The sequence below is a fragment of the Myotis daubentonii genome, chromosome 2 (assembly GCF_963259705.1).
Source record: "Myotis daubentonii chromosome 2, mMyoDau2.1, whole genome shotgun sequence".
NCBI lineage: Eukaryota > Metazoa > Chordata > Mammalia > Chiroptera > Vespertilionidae > Myotis > Myotis daubentonii.
The window spans coordinates 129,788,386-129,807,515 of NC_081841.1; the positions used below are offsets into that span (position 1 = coordinate 129,788,386).

General features: G+C 41.8%; 1 protein-coding gene across 4 annotated transcripts in view; it reads right to left on the reverse strand.

Annotated features, from left to right (window-relative positions):
* Positions 1-19,130, reverse strand: part of WDFY2 (WD repeat and FYVE domain containing 2) — a 236,812-nt gene that overhangs the window by 26,464 nt on the left and 191,218 nt on the right. For all 4 annotated transcript variants that reach the window (XR_009451323.1, XM_059684547.1, XM_059684545.1 and 1 more), the window contains exon 7: positions 6,149-6,275. Coding sequence is in view for 3 of the 4 variants with exons in the window: in XM_059684547.1 (XP_059540530.1) it covers positions 6,149-6,275 (127 nt within the window). In the remaining variant the exon portion in view is untranslated. The remainder of the gene's footprint in view (positions 1-6,148; positions 6,276-19,130) is intronic.

Consider the following 19,130-nt stretch of genomic DNA (forward strand, 5'->3'; position numbering starts at 1 on the left):
CAAAATTACAACTAAAATGCGGAACAAACATCATCCAGAACCGCCTGAAATCTAGCTGAATGGAAGTCTTATAACTAGGGAAGTAAAGAAGAAAGCACACTGAGAGTAGTAGGAGGGGCGGAGGCACAGAACGGGCTGGGCCAGCATCTCAGTGTGCCACTTTTTTAATCGAAAGGAAGATTGTCTCTGCAGAGGACCCCTGTGAGGAGCAAGGGGTCCCAGCTCCACACCAGACCCCCAGTCCCAAAGCTGGGAAAAGAAGTCCCCATAACTATGGGCTATAAAACCCAGCATGAATTGGGGCTCAGTAACAAGGAGGCTCCTGAAAACTCAGCTGTTCCTCTTAAAGAGCTGGTACACGAACTGAACTTACAAGGTTCCGCTTCCTCTGAGCTCCAGTGCCACGGCAAGGCTCTGGGTGACCCAGACACATACAAAGAGGAACTGGATTGTCTGGCATCTGAGCAGGAACTCAGGGGCAGCTTTCTCCCAGATGCAGGTACTTGCAGGGTCATTGTTCCTGTGCTGGGACCTCCTGGTAAGAGGGCTGACTGGCAGCCATGTGTGTTTGCTCCACCCTGGTGATTCCCTGAGACCCCACCTTATCCAATTTGCAGCCCCACCCAACCTGTGTGTAGCAGCTTTTGCATATGAATGGTCTGTCCTTGCTCAGGCTTCAGACTTTGCTAAAATTTCTCAAACAGGCAAGAGCTGGACCAAGGTGCACCAAATCCATCAATAAAAGGCCCAAGACCTGGCACTAGCAGCAGCCTGCCTTGATTCAGAGCTGGGTCTTGCCTGGGCACTTCTAAAACTGATACAAATAAGAGGAATCTGCAGATCTTTCTGTAGCTCCTGATGGGTGGCCCCAGGCAGTGGCTAACTTTGCACCTCCCTGGAGATCCAAGAGCCAGTGCACCAAGTGGACAGCATCAGACCACACCAGATTACAACTCTACACATTGGTAAGCAACACACTCAAGGGGACGACTCAGTGAGCACCAAAACACCACTGAAGCAAGTCCTGCTCCATAGGGGTGTCTTCTGCACAGCAGCTCTCCCATTGTAGTCCCAGCTGGTCCTCACAGACAATTGGTCTGGAGGTCAATTACTCCCAGTGACACCAACAGCAATCAAGTCTCAACTACAACAAGACTGTGCACACAGCCCACAAAGGGGCTCACCTAGAGTGCTCAGCTCAGGTGACTGGGGAGGCTAAGCCACTGGGCCCTATAGGACACATACTACACAAGGCCACTCTACCAACACCTGGAGATATAGCAGCTCTACGTAATACATAGAAACAAACACAGGGAAGCAGCCAAAATGTGGAGACAAAGAAACATGTCACAAATGAAAGAAATGGAAGCAAGCAAACTATTGGATACATAATTGAAAACCATTCTGATAAGGCTACTCAAGAATCTGCATGAGACCTCCAAGGGACTTAGTGAGACTTTCAAGGATCTTAGTGAGAATGCCAAAGACACAAAAAAGGACCAGTCAGAAATTAAGCACATACTGACTGAAATAAAGAATACTATACAAGGATTCAACAGTAGAGTGGAGGAATCCGAGAATCAAATCAACGATTGAAATATGAGGAAGCAAAAAACAATCAGAAGAGCAAAAAGAAAAAAGAATCCAAAAATATGAAGGTAGTATAGGGAGTCCCTGGGACAACTTCAAGCATACCAACATTTGCATTATGGGGGTGCCAAAGAAAGAGAGCAAGATATTGAAAACCTATTTGAAGAAATGATGGAAAATTTCCCCTACCTGGTTAAAGAAAGACTTATAAGTCCAAAAGCACAGAGAGTCCCAAACAAGAGGAACCCAAATAGGCCCACACCAAGACACATCATAATTAAAACGCCAAGAGAAAAAGACAAAGAGAATCTTAAAAATAAGAGGAAAGCAGTTAGTTAACTACAGGGAGCACCCGTATGACTGTCAGTTGATTTCTCAACAGAAACTATGCAGCCTGGAAGGGAGTGGCAAGAAATATTCAGAGTGATAAATAAATAGCAAGGACCTACAACCAAGATTACTCTACCCAGCAAAGCTATCATTTAGAATTGAAGGTCAGATAAAGAGCCTAACAGACAAGAAAAAGCTAAAGGCGTTCACCACCAAGCCAGTATTACATGAAATGTTGAAGGAAAAAGAAAAAGATAAAAAATATTAACCATAAAATGGCAATAAATACATACCTATCAACAACTGAATCTAAAAATCAAAATAAATGAATAAGAAATCTAATGAACAGAATAAACTGGTGAATAAAATAAAATCAAAGGCATGGAAATGGAACAGACTGACAATTCTCAGAGGGAAAGGGGAGGGGTGAGAAGAGATTAAACGAAGATCTTATATGCATATATGCATTACCTGTGGACACAGACAATAAGGTGGCAAAGCCTGAGGCAGGGTGGGAACCAGGTGGAGGGAGGCAATGGGGAGGAAAAAGAGGGACATCTGTAATACTCTCAACAATAAAGATTAAAAAAATGATATCTGCTTTCTCTTTCAGACGGTTATATTAAGATTAAACTGGGGGAGGGGTGCCTGTGTGTTTTGAAAGCTCTTTACTAAATACTAGAGACCCGGTGCATGAAAATTCATGCACTGGAGGGGGCGTCCCTCAGCCTGGCCTGCCCCCTCTCACAGTCTGGGAGCCCTCAGGGGCAGGAGGTGACCCAGTGATCAGGGGAAGGCAACGCCCCATCACACCTCTGCTACTGCCACTGCCGGCAGCGCAAGTCTTGGCCGGCCCTGATTACCTGAGCCTCAGGCGGCCCTGGGTGGCTGGGCAGCCACCATCTGAGGCTTGCCTGTGCCTTGGGCCGGCCCTGGGCGGTTGGGGGGCTGAGGGGACTGGGGGACTATAGAAGCAGGTGCGTGGGGTGGGCCTGGCCTTTCCGCATGCCTGCCACCTGGGCGGGGCTGAGGGGACTGGGCGCTGCCATCTTGTGGCTATGGGCACCACCATCTTTGAGGGCGTGGCAGTCAATTAGCATATCCCCTTCTTATTGGCTGTGGGCGCCACCATCTGTGAGGGTGGGGCAGTCAATTAGCATATCCCCTCCTTATTGGCTGTGGGGGCTGCATCTTTGAGGGTGGAGAAGCCAATTAGTATATTCCCTCCTTATTGGCTGTGGGTACCGCCATCTTTGAGGGCAGGGCCGTCAATTAGCATATTCCCTCCTTATTGGCTGTGGGCACCGCCATCTTTGCGACAGTGTGAGGGTCAATTAGCATATTCCCTCTTTATTAGATAGGACAAGGCATTATATACATACAAGAATCACTGAACACTGATCCAGTGGCCAACTTTCAGGGCAAAGGAAAGGCTGCTGTAAAGGGGGCCTATGACTTCTCCTTTCCTGCCTGATGCCCTGGCCCCTTCTTTCTTCCTCCTTCTTTGTGAATCCCATCCTCCTACTTGAGCAGTTCCCATGGTTCCCCTCAGGCACTCACAACTAAACCACTCCAACAGGGTGACACCAACTGATGCTGAGGAAGCTTATTTCTAGCTCTCTGACACCAAGGCAACCCCTCTCAGGCGAAGACCTAAGAGCTCCTTAGAGAGTTGACTTGATTACTAAACTTGAGTTAAATAAAGTACCTAACAAAGGCCTTCTGCCATTGTTCCTATCTAAAGCTGTGCTTACTGGTGGCTCCTAATCTCATCAACCTGCCTCCCTGAGTTCTAAGAGTGTGATCCTCTCAGGATAAACTCCAAGTATGATCTGTTCCATTTTCTAAAAAACCAAGCTTATATTTGTTAGAAACTAGAGAACCTATTAGTTTAGGTTTCCTTTCTCTGGGATTGAGACTGTACCTCAACTTTATAGTTTTTCCTCTTACCAAACTGTAGGTGTAAGTTTCCTACAACAACACTCTCCATCAGGGTGCTCAGCACACAGTAATGCTGGCATGGAGCATTGTGACACTTTCCCACCCTGTGGACGGGTCATTCAAGACTGCTCGCAGTCTTCATCAACCACTGTGTAAAAGCAAAGCTAGTTATAAGCTCATCTGAATGAGTCCAACAAATATTACTGACCTTCATTCAAAACCTGCATTTTATTTCTCTGAGAGAGCCTATGTGTCAGGAATTATCTGGCAGATAAGATAATAACAGAGTATTATTAAACAGGACTGTGATTTCTCTCTTCACTTAACATGGATGATGCCAACTCCTACAGGATCTTGATGCATGTCACCTTGTCTGGAGAGAAATATAAGGGAACTATTCCTCTAATGAGCAGATGACAAAGTCCAAGTGGCCCCACAAGCCAGCTTTGGCCCCAGACAACCAGTCTGCTCTCTAAAATGGGAAAGAAGGGTTTAGCTACTTCTCCAACACTAAGCTATAACACTAAAGTAATTATCTGCGCATGGGCCCTCCAAAATTGGATTAGTTCAATAATCCTAAACCGTAGATTTAACTACTTAGGAGACTGTTTTAAAACTACTGTTTCTAAGAAGATTTATAGGAAGAGCTAAAACCAATCAGCTCACTGGGACATTACTGATTTGTTTATGGAAGTCTGTAGTCACTCTCAATATCATTTGGAAAACTTCACAAGTTAAAAACAATTTAGATTAGAGTTCCACAGCACATCTAAAGCTCTTTTCTGCAGCATGTTCAGACTCTGTCCCCAGGGACTATGGGTAGTACAGTGTAGGACAAATCAGAGTGTGATCTGAGGTTCACCAGCAGAGAGCTGCCTGGGATGGGAGGCCTGCTACCATCCAGATGCCCTCAGCTCCAGAGCAGTGACCAGAATCTTTAAAGACAGGGCCCAGGAAACTACTTTAAACCAATTTCTCAGTGATCTCTGTGCCCAGCCAAGTTTGAGAACTTGCTCCAAGGAAACAAGAAAGCTTTCTCAGCTCTTCCTCTCAGAGCCCTGAAATCTGTCCTAAGGAAGAACCTGATAAATACTTGAAGTACAAAAGGTACTGTGTAAGGAAGAATATTATCTCACATATTTTTCTTAAGCTATCAGGAATCTTGATGCCACATTTGACCTCAATTATAGAAATTCTGTAGGCCTTCATGGCTTGTACTTTTAAACTCTTCTTCTTTCACTAGGGGCCCGGTGCACGAAATTCGTGCACTGGGTGTGTGTGTGGGGGGAGTGTTCCTCAGCCCAGCCTGCCCCCTCTCACATACTGGGAGCCCTCAGGCGTTGACCCCCATCACCCTCCAATCGCAGGATCGGCCCCTTGCCCAGGCCTGACGCCTCTGGCCTAGGCGTCCGGCCCGGGCAGCGGGGACCTGCAGTGGCAGCGGGGGGGGGGGGGGGGGCGCGCGCGATCACGTGGGCTCCACCCCTGCCTTTGCAGGATGCCTCTGGCTGAGGCGTCTGGCCCGGGCAGCGGGGACCCACAGCTGAAGCGGCCCCGCGATCCTGGGCTTCGCTTTAGGCCCAGGCAAGGGACCCCTAGCTCCTGGGACTGCCAGCTTCGACCCTGCCCAGCTCCCATCGCTGGCTCCACCCCTACTTCCTGCTATCACTGGCCAGGGCGGAAAAGGCACCTGATTCTCCGATCATGGCTGGGGGGCAGGGCAAAGGCGGCCCCAGGGCCGCCTTTGTCCTGCCCCCCAGCTCTTAGCTCCCCCCTGGGTTTCCGATCACTGTCAGTGGCAGGGGGCTTCTTCCTGCTTTCCCTTTCGCCTCCCTGCATTGTGCCTACATATGCAAATTAACCGCCATCTTGTTGGCAGTTAACTGCCAATCTTAGTTGGCAGTTAATTTGCATATAGCCCTGATTAGCCAATGAAAAGGGTAGCTCGTACGCCAATTACCATTTTTCTCTTTTATTAGTGTTGATGCTCCAATTTTTACTCTTATATTCTCCCTGGTTCTAACTTTTACCTTCTTTTTATTTGCTGCCATTATTTTATCTTATGGTTTCTATAAGAGCTCTCAAATCCTCTATGGAATAGAATGCAGTATAAATAAGTAAACATACTTACACACAGACATAAGTCAAAGTGGCCATTATTTGTTTTCCTACCCTGTTCCTTCCTATGCTGAGATCCTGCCATAGAGACTGAACCACACTCCTTTGTTCCAGCTTTCAGCTGGGAATTTTTTCTCAAGAGTTCTTTACAAAGCACCAACAGCCTTACTTGTGTCCTTGGAGCTCGATGGCAGTTCCTTTTCTCCCACCGATGTCCCACATGATTACAGAGTGATCAGAGCTGCCTGAGAACAAAACTCGCTGGACCGGGTCCCAACAGAGAGCAGTCACCCCACCTGAGAGACCAGACACAGTGGAACATTAGTCACATAGTAACAATATTATTCACCAATAAAATACGAATGCAAATGAGTTAGGTTCTTGTGCAGTTCCTGGCATACAATAATGTTTTTGTTTAAAGAGTAAACAATAAGTCCCCAAAGAGAGAATAATTGGCTCTGAGAATAAGAATTCTACAAATTTATTTTATGGTACATTTAAATTTTTGGAAGATGCAGTTTCCAAAAATTTAAATGTACCATAAAATAAATTTCTCTAAAGACCAAAGACAATGAAAAAGATAATTAATTGACCTTTAAACAATAGTCATAATTCTAAGAAGAATGGAAAATATTGCATGGTTTGGAAATATTACCCCCACAATAATAGGTGAGAACTTATCAGGTTTAAAAAGATTAATTAGGTTTTTTTATCTTGAATATCAGCTATAATTAGACTATAGTATCTGAATTTAAATTTTATTTTCTCTCGTTGCAAATTTAAATTACAGATTCTGGGCAAATCATTTACATCCTTAAGTGTCAGTTTCCTCAACTATTTAAAATGGGGATGGTGATACGGTGACTACTGATAACAACAACCTAGCCATTACCTACTACATCTGATTATATGAGAATCAGAGCGGATCAATTATACAGGACCACTCTGTAAACTGCATTACTCTAGTGGTGTGGCTATAAAATACAACAGATTTTCTTCTTTGGCAGTGCCCTTATAAATCAAACTTGTGCGCTGAGTATATTAACTTTTTCCATATAAGGTGAGCACAAAGCCTACAAATAATTAAGAATGTGAAAAGCACTCATCTTTTACATTATTGAAAAATACTAAAATGTAAGGTTCTTGTTTTTTCTTCTTATAAGGTTCTTTATTTTTTAAAAAAGAAAAATACTATATTCTAAAAACAACATAAAATAGCTTACTTGTTGCAATCTGATGTTTTTCTTCTTTAGATTATCAATTTGTTCTAATAAAGTGTTTAACTTTAAAAGCTTTTAGAAAAGTTTCCCTTAAATAACTGTGATTTTTTTTTTCAAGATCAAAAGGAAAAAAATACCTACTATATTGCATTGTGTTTAATAGCTTCTTCCTATACCTGCACAGCATTCTGCTTACATATATTTCTGTCCATGTAATTAACATCACTTCCCCCCATTACACATATGGTAAATACCCCCTGCAGCTCCCATCTCCTCTTCCCTCACCATTTCCTCCCCCATCCCCCTTACACACACACACACACACACACACACACACACACACACACACACACACTACTAGTACCAAGCACACAGCCAGCATCAGATAGGCCCTCGTATTATTGTCTGTTGAATGAATGAAGGAGCAGATGAATGAAAACACAAATATATATAAACACGAATCCATGCACTGGTGGGGTCCCTTGGCGTGGCCTGCAGGGATGGGCCCAAACCACAGTCCAACGCCGCCTGCCGCTCCTGCTCATCCAGGCCCTGTTGCACCTGCCACTGCTGCAGCTGCCTCTCGGTAGGTTCACTGCCACTCCGCTGTGGTCTCCGGGCTGCAGAGGCCAGTCATGAGCCCTGCATTTGGCGGCCATACGTCAGCTGAGCAGCACTGACCACTGGGGGGCAGCTCCTGCATGTCATAGCAACGGGTCGACTGGTCGTTTGGTCACTTAGGCTTCTATATATATAGATTTTTTAAAATCCATAAATCTTACTTGCAACTCCTCTGTGATGCTTACTTAGCCTTTCAATGCTAAATATTTCCTTCTCCTGTAGAACTCATCTTCTTTCCCTGCTATTAAACTCCATGATTATACTTATTTTTAAACATCCTTCAGTATTTGGCCATGAAATAGTTCAAGATAAGCATTCCATTCTGCAAAACATGTTATTTGTTCCCACACAGCACCCAAATGGCTTATTTTGTTAAATATCTGTAGCAGAGTTAGCTAACTGTCCATCTAACTTCACATTCCCTCTTTCATATAAAGTGTACTTCCTGGAAAGCTGCTGTCCTGCAAGGACCACATTTGCCAGGCCCTCTTACATCTAGGTGGCATGCGACCAGTTCTCAGCAACAGAACCTCTACAGGAAACCAGATAGTAGGCGGAAATAATGTGCATCTCTTCCAGGCCAAGGCAGTTAAGATGTCCCTTTCCCACTTCCTCCTAGAGGTCTCCAAGACCCCCGGACAGGGAGAAAATGTATTCTAGGAGGAGCTTAGGTGCCTGAATCACCACATGGAAAGAACTGTAAATTAGCAACACCTATACTGGATTGTTACATGAGCAAGAAATAAACTTCTGCTGCATTAAGGCACTAAAATGTTGAAAATGACTTGTTAGAGCAGTTAGCATTGCCTTTTACAATGTCATGTATTTTTGGACTATTATAATAAGGCCAGTCCAAGAGGAAGGTGAGAGTCACCAAGACCTTCATAAATGTCATACAAATGAAAATACGTTACTAGTTTAGACTGTTAATCTTGATGCCCAATATTTAAACAGAATTTAGCCTCCAAAGCAATCCATCATAAACTCTTGAATTCGTTTTTTCTCCAAAATATATCCAGAATCTAAGCACTTCTCATTACCTCTACTGCTATCTTCGTATAAGCCACTATCATACAAGGAAAATTAAGAAGTATGACACACATTTTGTTGTAAAGGCTATGGCAGAAAACAATATTTATAAACATTGCTGATGAGAATGCAAATCAGTAAAGTGGGGTAGGTCACATCTAACAAAACTACATATGTGCTTAGCTCCTCATCCTGCAATCTCACTTCTAGATACTGTCACTTGAAGATACTGTCCCCAGTCCCACCAAATAATACAAAAATATGCATGCACAAGGGTATTGATTTCAGCATTGTTTGAAAAAGCTGAATATCGGGAACAGCCTAAATACTCATGTAAGAGAGTGGGAAAATAAACCATGCTACACTTACACACAGTGCTATGTAGCTCTGAAAATGAATGAGGATCTCCTGGATGGACAGAAAGTGATTTCCAGAATGTACTGTAAAGTGAAAAAGACAAAGTGCAAAAGAATTATCTACATCATGCTCCCTTTTACCTAAGAAAATAAGGGTAAATGAGATATTAAAGAGCTTTATTAATAGCAGGTGTGTGGGGAAGGCTGCGGAATGGGAATGGAGTAGGGATGAAGGAGAGTGACATTTTTCATAGTATATATTTTTTTGTTTGGTTCTGAGTTTTAGAACCATGTATATGTTTTACATACTCAAAAACAAGTAAATAATAAAAATCAACTTGGCGTGTGTGATTGTGTGTGGTGGATCCAAAATGGAATATACACTAAACAGAAAAACCTAGCAGTACTACAAATGAATGATACAACCACACTAAAGCAGGGCATGGGGAGAAGTGATAAAGGTAACTTTGGAAAGGTAATAAGGTTAAATATAAAAAGATTTGTATACAAAAATTGTACTCTGATTAATAGGCTTGTATTTCACAGGGCTATGTGTTAACAATTCTGGAACGGTTCTATGCGTATTCTAGGATTAACTAAATAAATGTGTTGAGGATAAGGAGAGCTGAGTTTCTCACTATTACAATAGGAGTTATAGCCGAAACCGGTTTGGCTCAGTAGATAGAGCGTCGGCCTGCGGACTGAAAGGTCTCAGGTTCAATTCCGGTCAAGGGCATGTACCTGGGTTGCGGGCATATCCCCAGTAGGAGGTGTGCAGGAGGCAGCTGATCGATGTTTCTCTCTCATCGATGTTTCTAACTCTCTATCTCTCTCCCTTCCTCTCTGTAAAAAATCAATAAAATATATTTTTTAAAAAATAGGAGTTATAAATAAGAGGAGGAAGGTTAGAATGATCTCTGTGTTAGCCTGGACTTGTCAGTATGAAATCACAGAAAATATATAATTGTAGATGTGTGAGTGCACATGTATTTTTCAGCTTTGTCTACTGAAAGAGCCTAGAAGCAATTACATCTCATTAACAATGAGCACACACAGCACCCAGATTTTGGCTTCTAAATACTAGTCACTAACAGAAGGTTCAAGAGCTGCTCAGATGGCTGATTCCAGGGCTATGGCAAGCAGTGCACAAGCTGAGCCAGGAACATTATGTGGTACCAAAAACTAAGACGTGTCAAAAAATGATGGAGACGTGTGAAAAAGGAGCCAATGTGAAAAGGTTCCTAATGGCCAAATTTGGGACAATTTGAGCATCAAAATAAATAAATGGTAGTACATGGTCCTCACACAGAAATTAGTGAGAAGTTGTGGGTCTATTCCACTATAAATAATTGAATACATAAATAGGGAATAAGTAAAAGTTTTTCCTTATAGTACAATTCCAACTAAAAAGTGTAGAAGGAATAATGCTAATAGAAAAAACAATTTGGCAATCACCACAGTCATACTTGTTTCTGGTAAGAATCATCCATGGATACTAAAGTTATTGGGCAGAAATATAATAAGAAACAATATTTACATAGTTGCAAAGTATTTCTTCATAAAATACTTGTGAATTACAAAGGGTGATCAAAGTGGAGAAACCTGGCAGACACATACCCTAACCAAGTGATCAAAGTTATCGTCACCAGTAACAGGGCAAATCATGTGCACCCTGATAAGATGCACTACTTAAAAAGCATAATTCTCACTTTCATGGGGTATTAGAAAAAAATGCATAACCTGAATTTAACCATGAGGAAACATCAAACAAGCTCAAATGAAGGAACATTCTACAAGGGAGGGGCAGTCTAGCTAGTACTCAAAAATGCCAAGGTCTTAAAAGACAAGGAAAGACTAAAGAAGTGTTCCAGGTTAAAGATAACTAAGAAGACATTATAACCAAATGCAGTGTGTGGTCCAGGGTTGGATTCTAAACCAGAAAGAGGATATTAGTGTGATAACTGGAGAACTGGGGATAAGGTCTGTGGATTAGAGAATAGTATTGTATCAATGTTAACTTCCTGATTTTAATATTTATACTGTAATATTCAAAGATGTTAACATTTGGGGAATATGGGTCAAAAGTTATTTCAAAATGAAAAGTAAAAACAAAACAAAACAAACCTATGACTATTATAATAGCCTCCTATAAGGTTTCTTTGCTTCCACTCCTCTTCCCGTTGTCCACTCTCTATCCGGTAGCCAAAGTGACCACTGAAGAACACAAAGTAGATTCTGACACCCCTTGCTCCAATCACTCCTGTTCCCATACCACTGTCCATGGCCTTTCATGATCTAGCTCCTGTCGTGGGGCTTCCCCTCCTCCACCTTACTCGCTCCATTCTACTCACACTGCCCTGCCTGCTGTTCCTATAGCATGCCAGATTCATTCCCGCTCTGGTCTTTGCAATTTGTTGCCTCTGCTTGTGATCTTCCCCGCAGCGGTCGGCAAACTCATTAGTCAACAGAGCCAAATATCAACAGCACAACGATTGAAATTTCTTTTGAGAGCCAAATTTTTTAAACTTAAACTATATAGGTAGGTACATTGTTATTAACTTAATTAGGGTACTCCTAAGGCTTAGGAAGAGCCACACTCAAGGGGCCAAAGAGCCGCATGTGGCTCGCGAGCCGCAGTTTGCCCACCACAGCCCTAGATTATCACTGGCTCATTCTCTCATTTAACACAAGTCCTTGCTCAAATGTCACCTCCTTCGGAGAGATCTTCCTTCACCACTCCTACCTCTCTCCTTTTATTTTTCCTTGGCATAACACTATATATTTATTTATTGTTTGTTGCCCCAACATAATATAAGCTCTACGAGGGCTGGTTTTGGCTTAGTCACCATAGTATCCTAGACCTAGAATTCTACCTTGCATAGTAAGTACTCAATAAGCTCAGACAAAGGAGCAAACGACTGAATGAAGGAATAAGTACATGAATGAATGTTCTTTGTTTTGTTCTTAGCACATAAAACAGTCATATGCCATCTCTTTTTCTGTCTAACCAGTGTTGTTTAAATGATAGCCTTCATCTATTCTATTACTCACACCTTTTAAGTCAGGAAATGCTCATCTGAAGGAGAAGCTCTGGAGATGGTCTTGCTTGACTGGTTAAGCCACTAGGATTAAGGGGATAGAAAAGAGAAAGATGACAAATACATGATTTCCCCTATATAACATGTTTGTCCCCCACCCCAAATTCTTACGTTGAAACCTAATCCTCAATATTTGGAAGTGTTTAGGTCATAAGGGTGGGGCCCTGAAGAATGGTAAGAGTAGTGCCCTTATGAAAGAGACCCCAGACAGCTTTCTCACTCCTTCCTGCTAAGTGAGGTTAGAGTGAGAATGCAGCAGTCTATAGACCAGGAACTGGGCCCCATCAAACATTAAATCTGCCAGGACCTTAATCTTGGACTCTCAAGTTTTCAGAACTGTGATAAATAAATATCTTTTGTTCATAAGCCACCCAGCCTATAGTAGTCTGTTAGGGCAGACCAGACACACTAAGATAACATATAAAATGGGTAACCCAGGCTCTCTAAGGCAGCATGTCAGATTTAAATAATGATGGTCATTGATAAAAAGAATGGTTAAAAAGGCTTATTTGACTTAAAGACTTAGACAGGTTTTTCATCCTATCAGAAAAAACATGGAAACACTTAAAAAGAATTTACTAAGTGCCACATGATAAATACCTTGCAACTTCTTCCAACATACATCCACATCTACAAGCCCTCTGGCTTTCTTTGTTGGTTACTATAAGACGTGGATAGTTTATGATGAAGAAACTGGACACTTGGCTATGGTATTTAAGTACAAAAGCTCTAGAATCAGATTCTGGGCTCAAATTCCAGCTCTGTCTTTGTTAAGTATGTGACAAGGGCAAGTTATTCAATGTTTTTGTGCCTCAGAAGTTTGCTTTGTAAATCAGGGGTGATAATTTTGTTGAGATTAAATAAGTTAATATATTATAAGGACACAGAATAGTGCCCAGTACATGGGAAACACTCAATAAATGTTAGCTATTATTATAGTGCAGGAGACCTCATCTATACCATCTCTATGACAGTATCCTTTGTTGAGCTAGCCTTCGGGCAGTGACTAGCTTGTTCCCTCAGAGCATCTCATACTGCTCTCCCAGCCATTATGAGATCAACTAAAGTTTTAGAAACAAGTTTGATCTCGAACTTTTCCACATTGCATTAGGCTGTAAGGGGCCAGAGCTGAGAAGGGGAGTTCTTCATAACACAGAGTTAGGAAGAGGAAAAAAAAAGATAATTAGGCTAAAACAAGTCAGGGTATACTCAGCATCCTCCCAAGGCTCAAAGTATTACACCACTCTTTAATAAGTGGAGAAGATGAAAGGAAAAGCTAAAAGACAGGCAATAGAACGAGACTGAGGGAAACAAATAACTGCAGGGTCCCATCCAAGCTCTATGTACATGTCCTAACCATAGTGTCCATTGGAGGTTGGCTTATAAATTGTAAACCACAGCATTCATTTCATGTCAGTTCCAAAAGCATGGATTGATCATCTTCTATACGGTAGGCCCTGTGCTAAGCTCTGTGGATAAAATCAAATCAAATAAAACTCAAGACTTAATACCAACAGGGGAGTTTTACCAAACATTCAAGGAAGAACTAAAACATATCCTCCTCAGACTACTACAAAAAATTCAAGAGGAAGGAACACTTCCAAGCTCATTCTATGAAGCCAGCATCACCCTAATACCAAAACCAGGTAAAGACAACACAATGAAAGAGAATTACAGGCCAATATCCCTCATGAACATAGATGCCAAAATCCTCAACAAAATCTTAGCAAATCGGATCCAGCAGTACATCAGAAAGATCATACACCATGACCAAGTAGGATTTATCCCAGGGATGCAAGGATGGTACAATATCCGCAAATCAATAAACGTGATACATCACATAAACAAATTGAAAGAAAAAAACCACATGGTCATATCAATTGATGCAGAAAAAGCATTTGACAAAATTCAACACCCATTTTTGATAAAAACTCTCAGCAAGGTGGGAGTAGAAGGATCATACCTCAACATAATAAAAGCCATATATGACAGGCCCACAGCCAACATCATACTCAACGGACAAAAACTAACACCATTTCCCCTAAGAACAGGAACAAGACAGGGATGCCCCCTCTCACCACTCCTGTTCAACATAGTACTGGAAGTGTTAGCCATTGCAATTTGGCAAGAAGAAGAAATAAAAGGCATCCAAATTGGAAAAGAGGAAGTAAAACTGTCCTTATTTGCAGATGACATGATATTATACATACAAAACCCTAGAGATTCCATCAAAAAGCTACTAGACTTAATACATGAATTTGGCAATGTAGCAGGATACAAAATTAACCCCAAGAAATCTGAGGCATTTCTATACACCAATAGTGAACTTTCAGAAAGAGAGATTATAAAAACAATCCCGTTTACCATTGCACCAAAAAAATTAAGCTACCTAGGAATAAACTTAACTAAAGAGGTAAAAGACCTCTACTCAGAAAACTACAGGACGTTGAAAAAAGACATAGAGGAAGACATAAACAGATGGAAGAACATACCGTGTTCATGGATTGGTAGAATCAACATCATTAAAATGTCCATACTACCCAAAGCAATCTATAAATTCAACGCACTTCCCATTAAAATACCAACAGCATACTTCAGAGATCTAGAACGAACTTTCCAAAAATTCATCTGGAATAAAAGAAGACCCCGAATAGCTGCAGCAATCCTGAAAAAGAACAAAGTAGGTGGGATCTCAATACCAGATATCAAGTTGTATTACAAAGCCACTGTTCTCAAAACTGCCTGGTACTGGCACAAGAATAGGCATATAGATCAATGGAATAGAATAGAGAGCCCAGAAATCGGCCCGAACCAATATGCTCAATTAATATTTGACAAAGGAGGCAAGAACATACAATGGAGCCAAGATAGTCTCTTCAATAAATGGTGTTGGGAAAATTGGACAGATATATGCAAGAAAATGAAACTAGACCACCAACTTACACCATATACAAAAATAAACTCAAAATGGATAAAGGACTTAAATGTACGACAGGATACCATAAAAATTCTAGAAGAATCCAAAGGCAAGAAAATCTCAGACATATGCCGAAGCAATTTCTTCACTGATACAGCTCCTAGGGCACTTGAAACTAAAGAAAAAATGAACAAATGGGACTACATCAAAATAAAAAGCTTCTGCACAGCAAAAGAAACCATCAACAAAACAACGAGAAAACCCACTGTGTGGGAAAACATATTTGCCAATGACATATCTGATAAGGGCCTAATCTCCAAAATTTATAGGGAACTCATACAACTTAACAAAAGGAAGATAAACAATCCAATCAAAAAATGGGCAAAGGACCTAAATAGACACCTTTCAAAAGAGGACATTCAGAAAGCCAAGAGACATATGAAAACATGCTCAAAGTCACTAATCATCCGAGAGATGCAAATCAAAACAGCAATGAGGTACCATCTCACACCTGTCAGACTGGCTATCATCAACAAATCAACAAATGACAAGTGCTGGAGAGGTTGTGGAGAAAAAGGAACACTTGTGCACTGCTGGTGGGAATGCAGACTGGTGCAGCCACTATGGAAGACAGTATGGAGTTTCCTTAAAAAACTGAAAATGGAACTCCCATTTGACCCTGTGATCCCACTTCTAGGAATATATCCCAAGAAACCAGAAACACCAATCAGAAAGGATATATGCACCCCTATGTTCATAGCAGCACAATTCACCATAGCTAAGATCTGGAAACAGCCTAAGTGCCCATCAGTAGATGAATGGATTAGAAAACTGTGGTACATCTACACGATGGAATACTATGCTGCTGTAAAAAGGAAGGAACTCTTACCATTTGCAACTTCATGGATGGAACTGGAGAGCATTATGCTAAGTGAAATAAGCCAGTCAATAAAGGAAAAATACCACATGATCTCACTCATTCATGGACAATAGAGACCATTATAAACTTTTGAACAATAATAGATACAGAGGCAGAGCTGCCTCAAACAGATTGTCAAACTGCAGTGGGAAGGCCGGGGAGGGTTGGGGGGCAGGAGGTAGGGGGGTAAGAGATCAACTAAAGGACTTGTATGCATGCATATAAGCATAACCAATGGACATAAGACACTGGGTGATAGGGGAGGCTAGGGGACTGTCTAGGGCGGGGGGATAAAATGGATACATATGTAATACCCTTTGTAATACTTTAAGCAATAAAAAAAAAAATGTTAAAAAAAAAAAAAAGTAAGACAGTAATTATACTTGGATGAGATAATATAGTTATGTTTTAAAACAAGAATGCTTAGAACTTAGAAATATGTATTAAAATATATACGGATGAAATAAAAAAAAAAAAAAGACTTAATACCAACAGAAATGTACAATGATAAGACGATGGGATTATCTGAGAACAAGAAGGACATGCACATTTTTTTGGTGGAGCCATTCACTCAGGGACATGTGGCTACTCCCTCTGCCTGGAGTGCTGGTCCTACCTTTTATCATCCAAGTACCTTTTTCTCCTCCTTCAAGGTGCAGCTCAGGTGTCCTCTCCTGCAGGAAGCTTTCTCCCAACCCCCCTCTCTAATCTAGGTGAGCTTGCCACCTCTGTGCACGTTTTATTGTCACACTCACCACTGTAGCTAACTTTAATGGGTTATAAATATGTTCCCATAGGCTTTAGGTTCTGTATCTTTGTACTCAAGCATAGTGCCTGGTACACAGTAGGTGCTCCATAAATGTTTACTGCTGTTGAGTGGATGGGAGAAAGGAATGGGAGGAAAATAAACCAGAGTAATAAAGCATCACTACAGAGACATGCAGCAGAGCCTGGGAGTTGGGGCCCAGCAGGAAGGCAGCGCACTAATAGCCATGGAAGGGGCACAGACAGATGAAGAGATATGTGGCTGGGAATAGTCTCTTCCTTCCCAGGTGGGTTCTGGCATCTATCAGCAGACAGAGCTTCCTGATGAACAGTCCTTTCTACCGAACACGTTTGGCAGCAGGGGAAGGCATCCACTTTCATTCAGCCAGCCTGCACTCCACAGTAATGCAGGCACATGCACCTCTGCTCAGTCCCACACCCAGGCCATCCTCCTTCCCCCCATAACTAGGAGAATGAGAGCCAGGGGCTGCAATGGTTGTGGGTTTCCAGGGTTTGTGATGCTTTAAATGACAGAAATCTTTTCTTCCACCTTTCCGCTCCCCTTCAAGGTTTTATTATATGCTTCTCCCTGCCTTTGACCTCCACCATATGACCTACAGAATAATTTTTTAACATAAATAAAATTTATTTTTAAAATAAAAGTATTTAATCATTATAAAATTTATCTATTATATACTCTCATAACTGTAATTTTTAATGGCTGCATAATATCCCAACACATAGACATACCTTAATTTAGTTCACTTATTGTTAGATTTTTTTCAATTTTTACCTTTATAAATTTTGCTAAGATGAATATTTTTAAACATAGAACTCTGTTCACATTTCTGACTAGTTAGAAGAGATTCCCAAATGTGTTACCAGACAAAGAGTATAAACATTTAAAAAAATTAATACATGTTACCAAAATGCTTAGGGAACAAAATTTTGGGGGGACTTTTACAACCAATCTTACAAACGCTAGACTATGTAGAGTGCTGTAAAAATCAGGGCTAGAAACTGCTGGGTCTCTCTTCACCCGTACATGACTGGCACCTCACTTGAGCATCTAGTCACACTATGTAAGGTGAAGGTATGTAAGCTAAATGTGCTTAAAGCAGAGTCATCTAAGTAAGTCCTCAGACCACGAAGCCTCTTGAATGAAACAGTTGACCTTTTTGCTCTAGGTTGAAGTGATGAGTGTTTTGGTAAAGCTAAATAAATGTACTCTTATCTCTAAGCTACACCTTCCTCCTGAGACCCACAAATCCAGCTGTCTCCTTGCCCCCAAGGCATCTCTTGGTCACGTCCAGATTAAAGCACTGTGATATTCTCTCCCAGACCTGTTCTACCTCAAATATTCCCGGTCTCAGTAAATAACATCACTGTCCACCCATGTGCTCCAGATAGAAACCTGGAGCCACTCCTACTGCAATTGCCACGTGCTGCTGAATCCGCATCTCCTAAACAGATTTTTTTTTTTAAGGCAAAGATTGACTTTTGTTAGGGAAAAAAAAACTGGCCTAAGACATGACTACTCACCACGCACTGCTTTTAGGTAGGATGTTTTAATTTCACACCATCTTATGTGGTTATCTAGGCCTCTGAGTTGTCTTTTTTTTAAAAAAAAATATATTTTATTGATTTTTTACAGAGAGGAAGGGAGAAGGGTAGAGAGTTAGAAACATTGATGAGAGAGAAACATCGATCAGCTGCCTCCTGCACACCTCCTACTGGGGATGTGCCCGCAACCAAGGTACATGCCCTTGACCAGAATTGAATCTGGGACCCTTCAGTCCCCAGGCCAATGCTCTATCCACTGAGCCAAACCAGCTAGGGCTACGCCTCTGAGTTTTTAAGGCCGTGGTGCAGGCCTTCCCTGAGCCTGCCAGGTTCCTAAACAGATTCCTATATTGAATCCCTCTTTTTTCCATGCCCACGGCTACCCCTAAGTCCAAACAAAGGTCACCTTTTCTAGGAACACCAGCAGTTGCTTTCTTTCTAAACAGTCTTTTCACATCCATTCTTGTCCTCACTCCATCCACTACCCACTGCTGCCAGAGACTTGTTAAAATGGAACCTGTTACCACTCTGCTCACCCTTCATCACTGGTTTCCCACTGCCTGTGAACAATGTCTGAGGTTTTAACGTTGCCTGAAAGGTCAGCCTGTACTTCTCTACCCTGGCTCTCCACATGGGCCATTTGACTTCATGCAGCTGTTCACA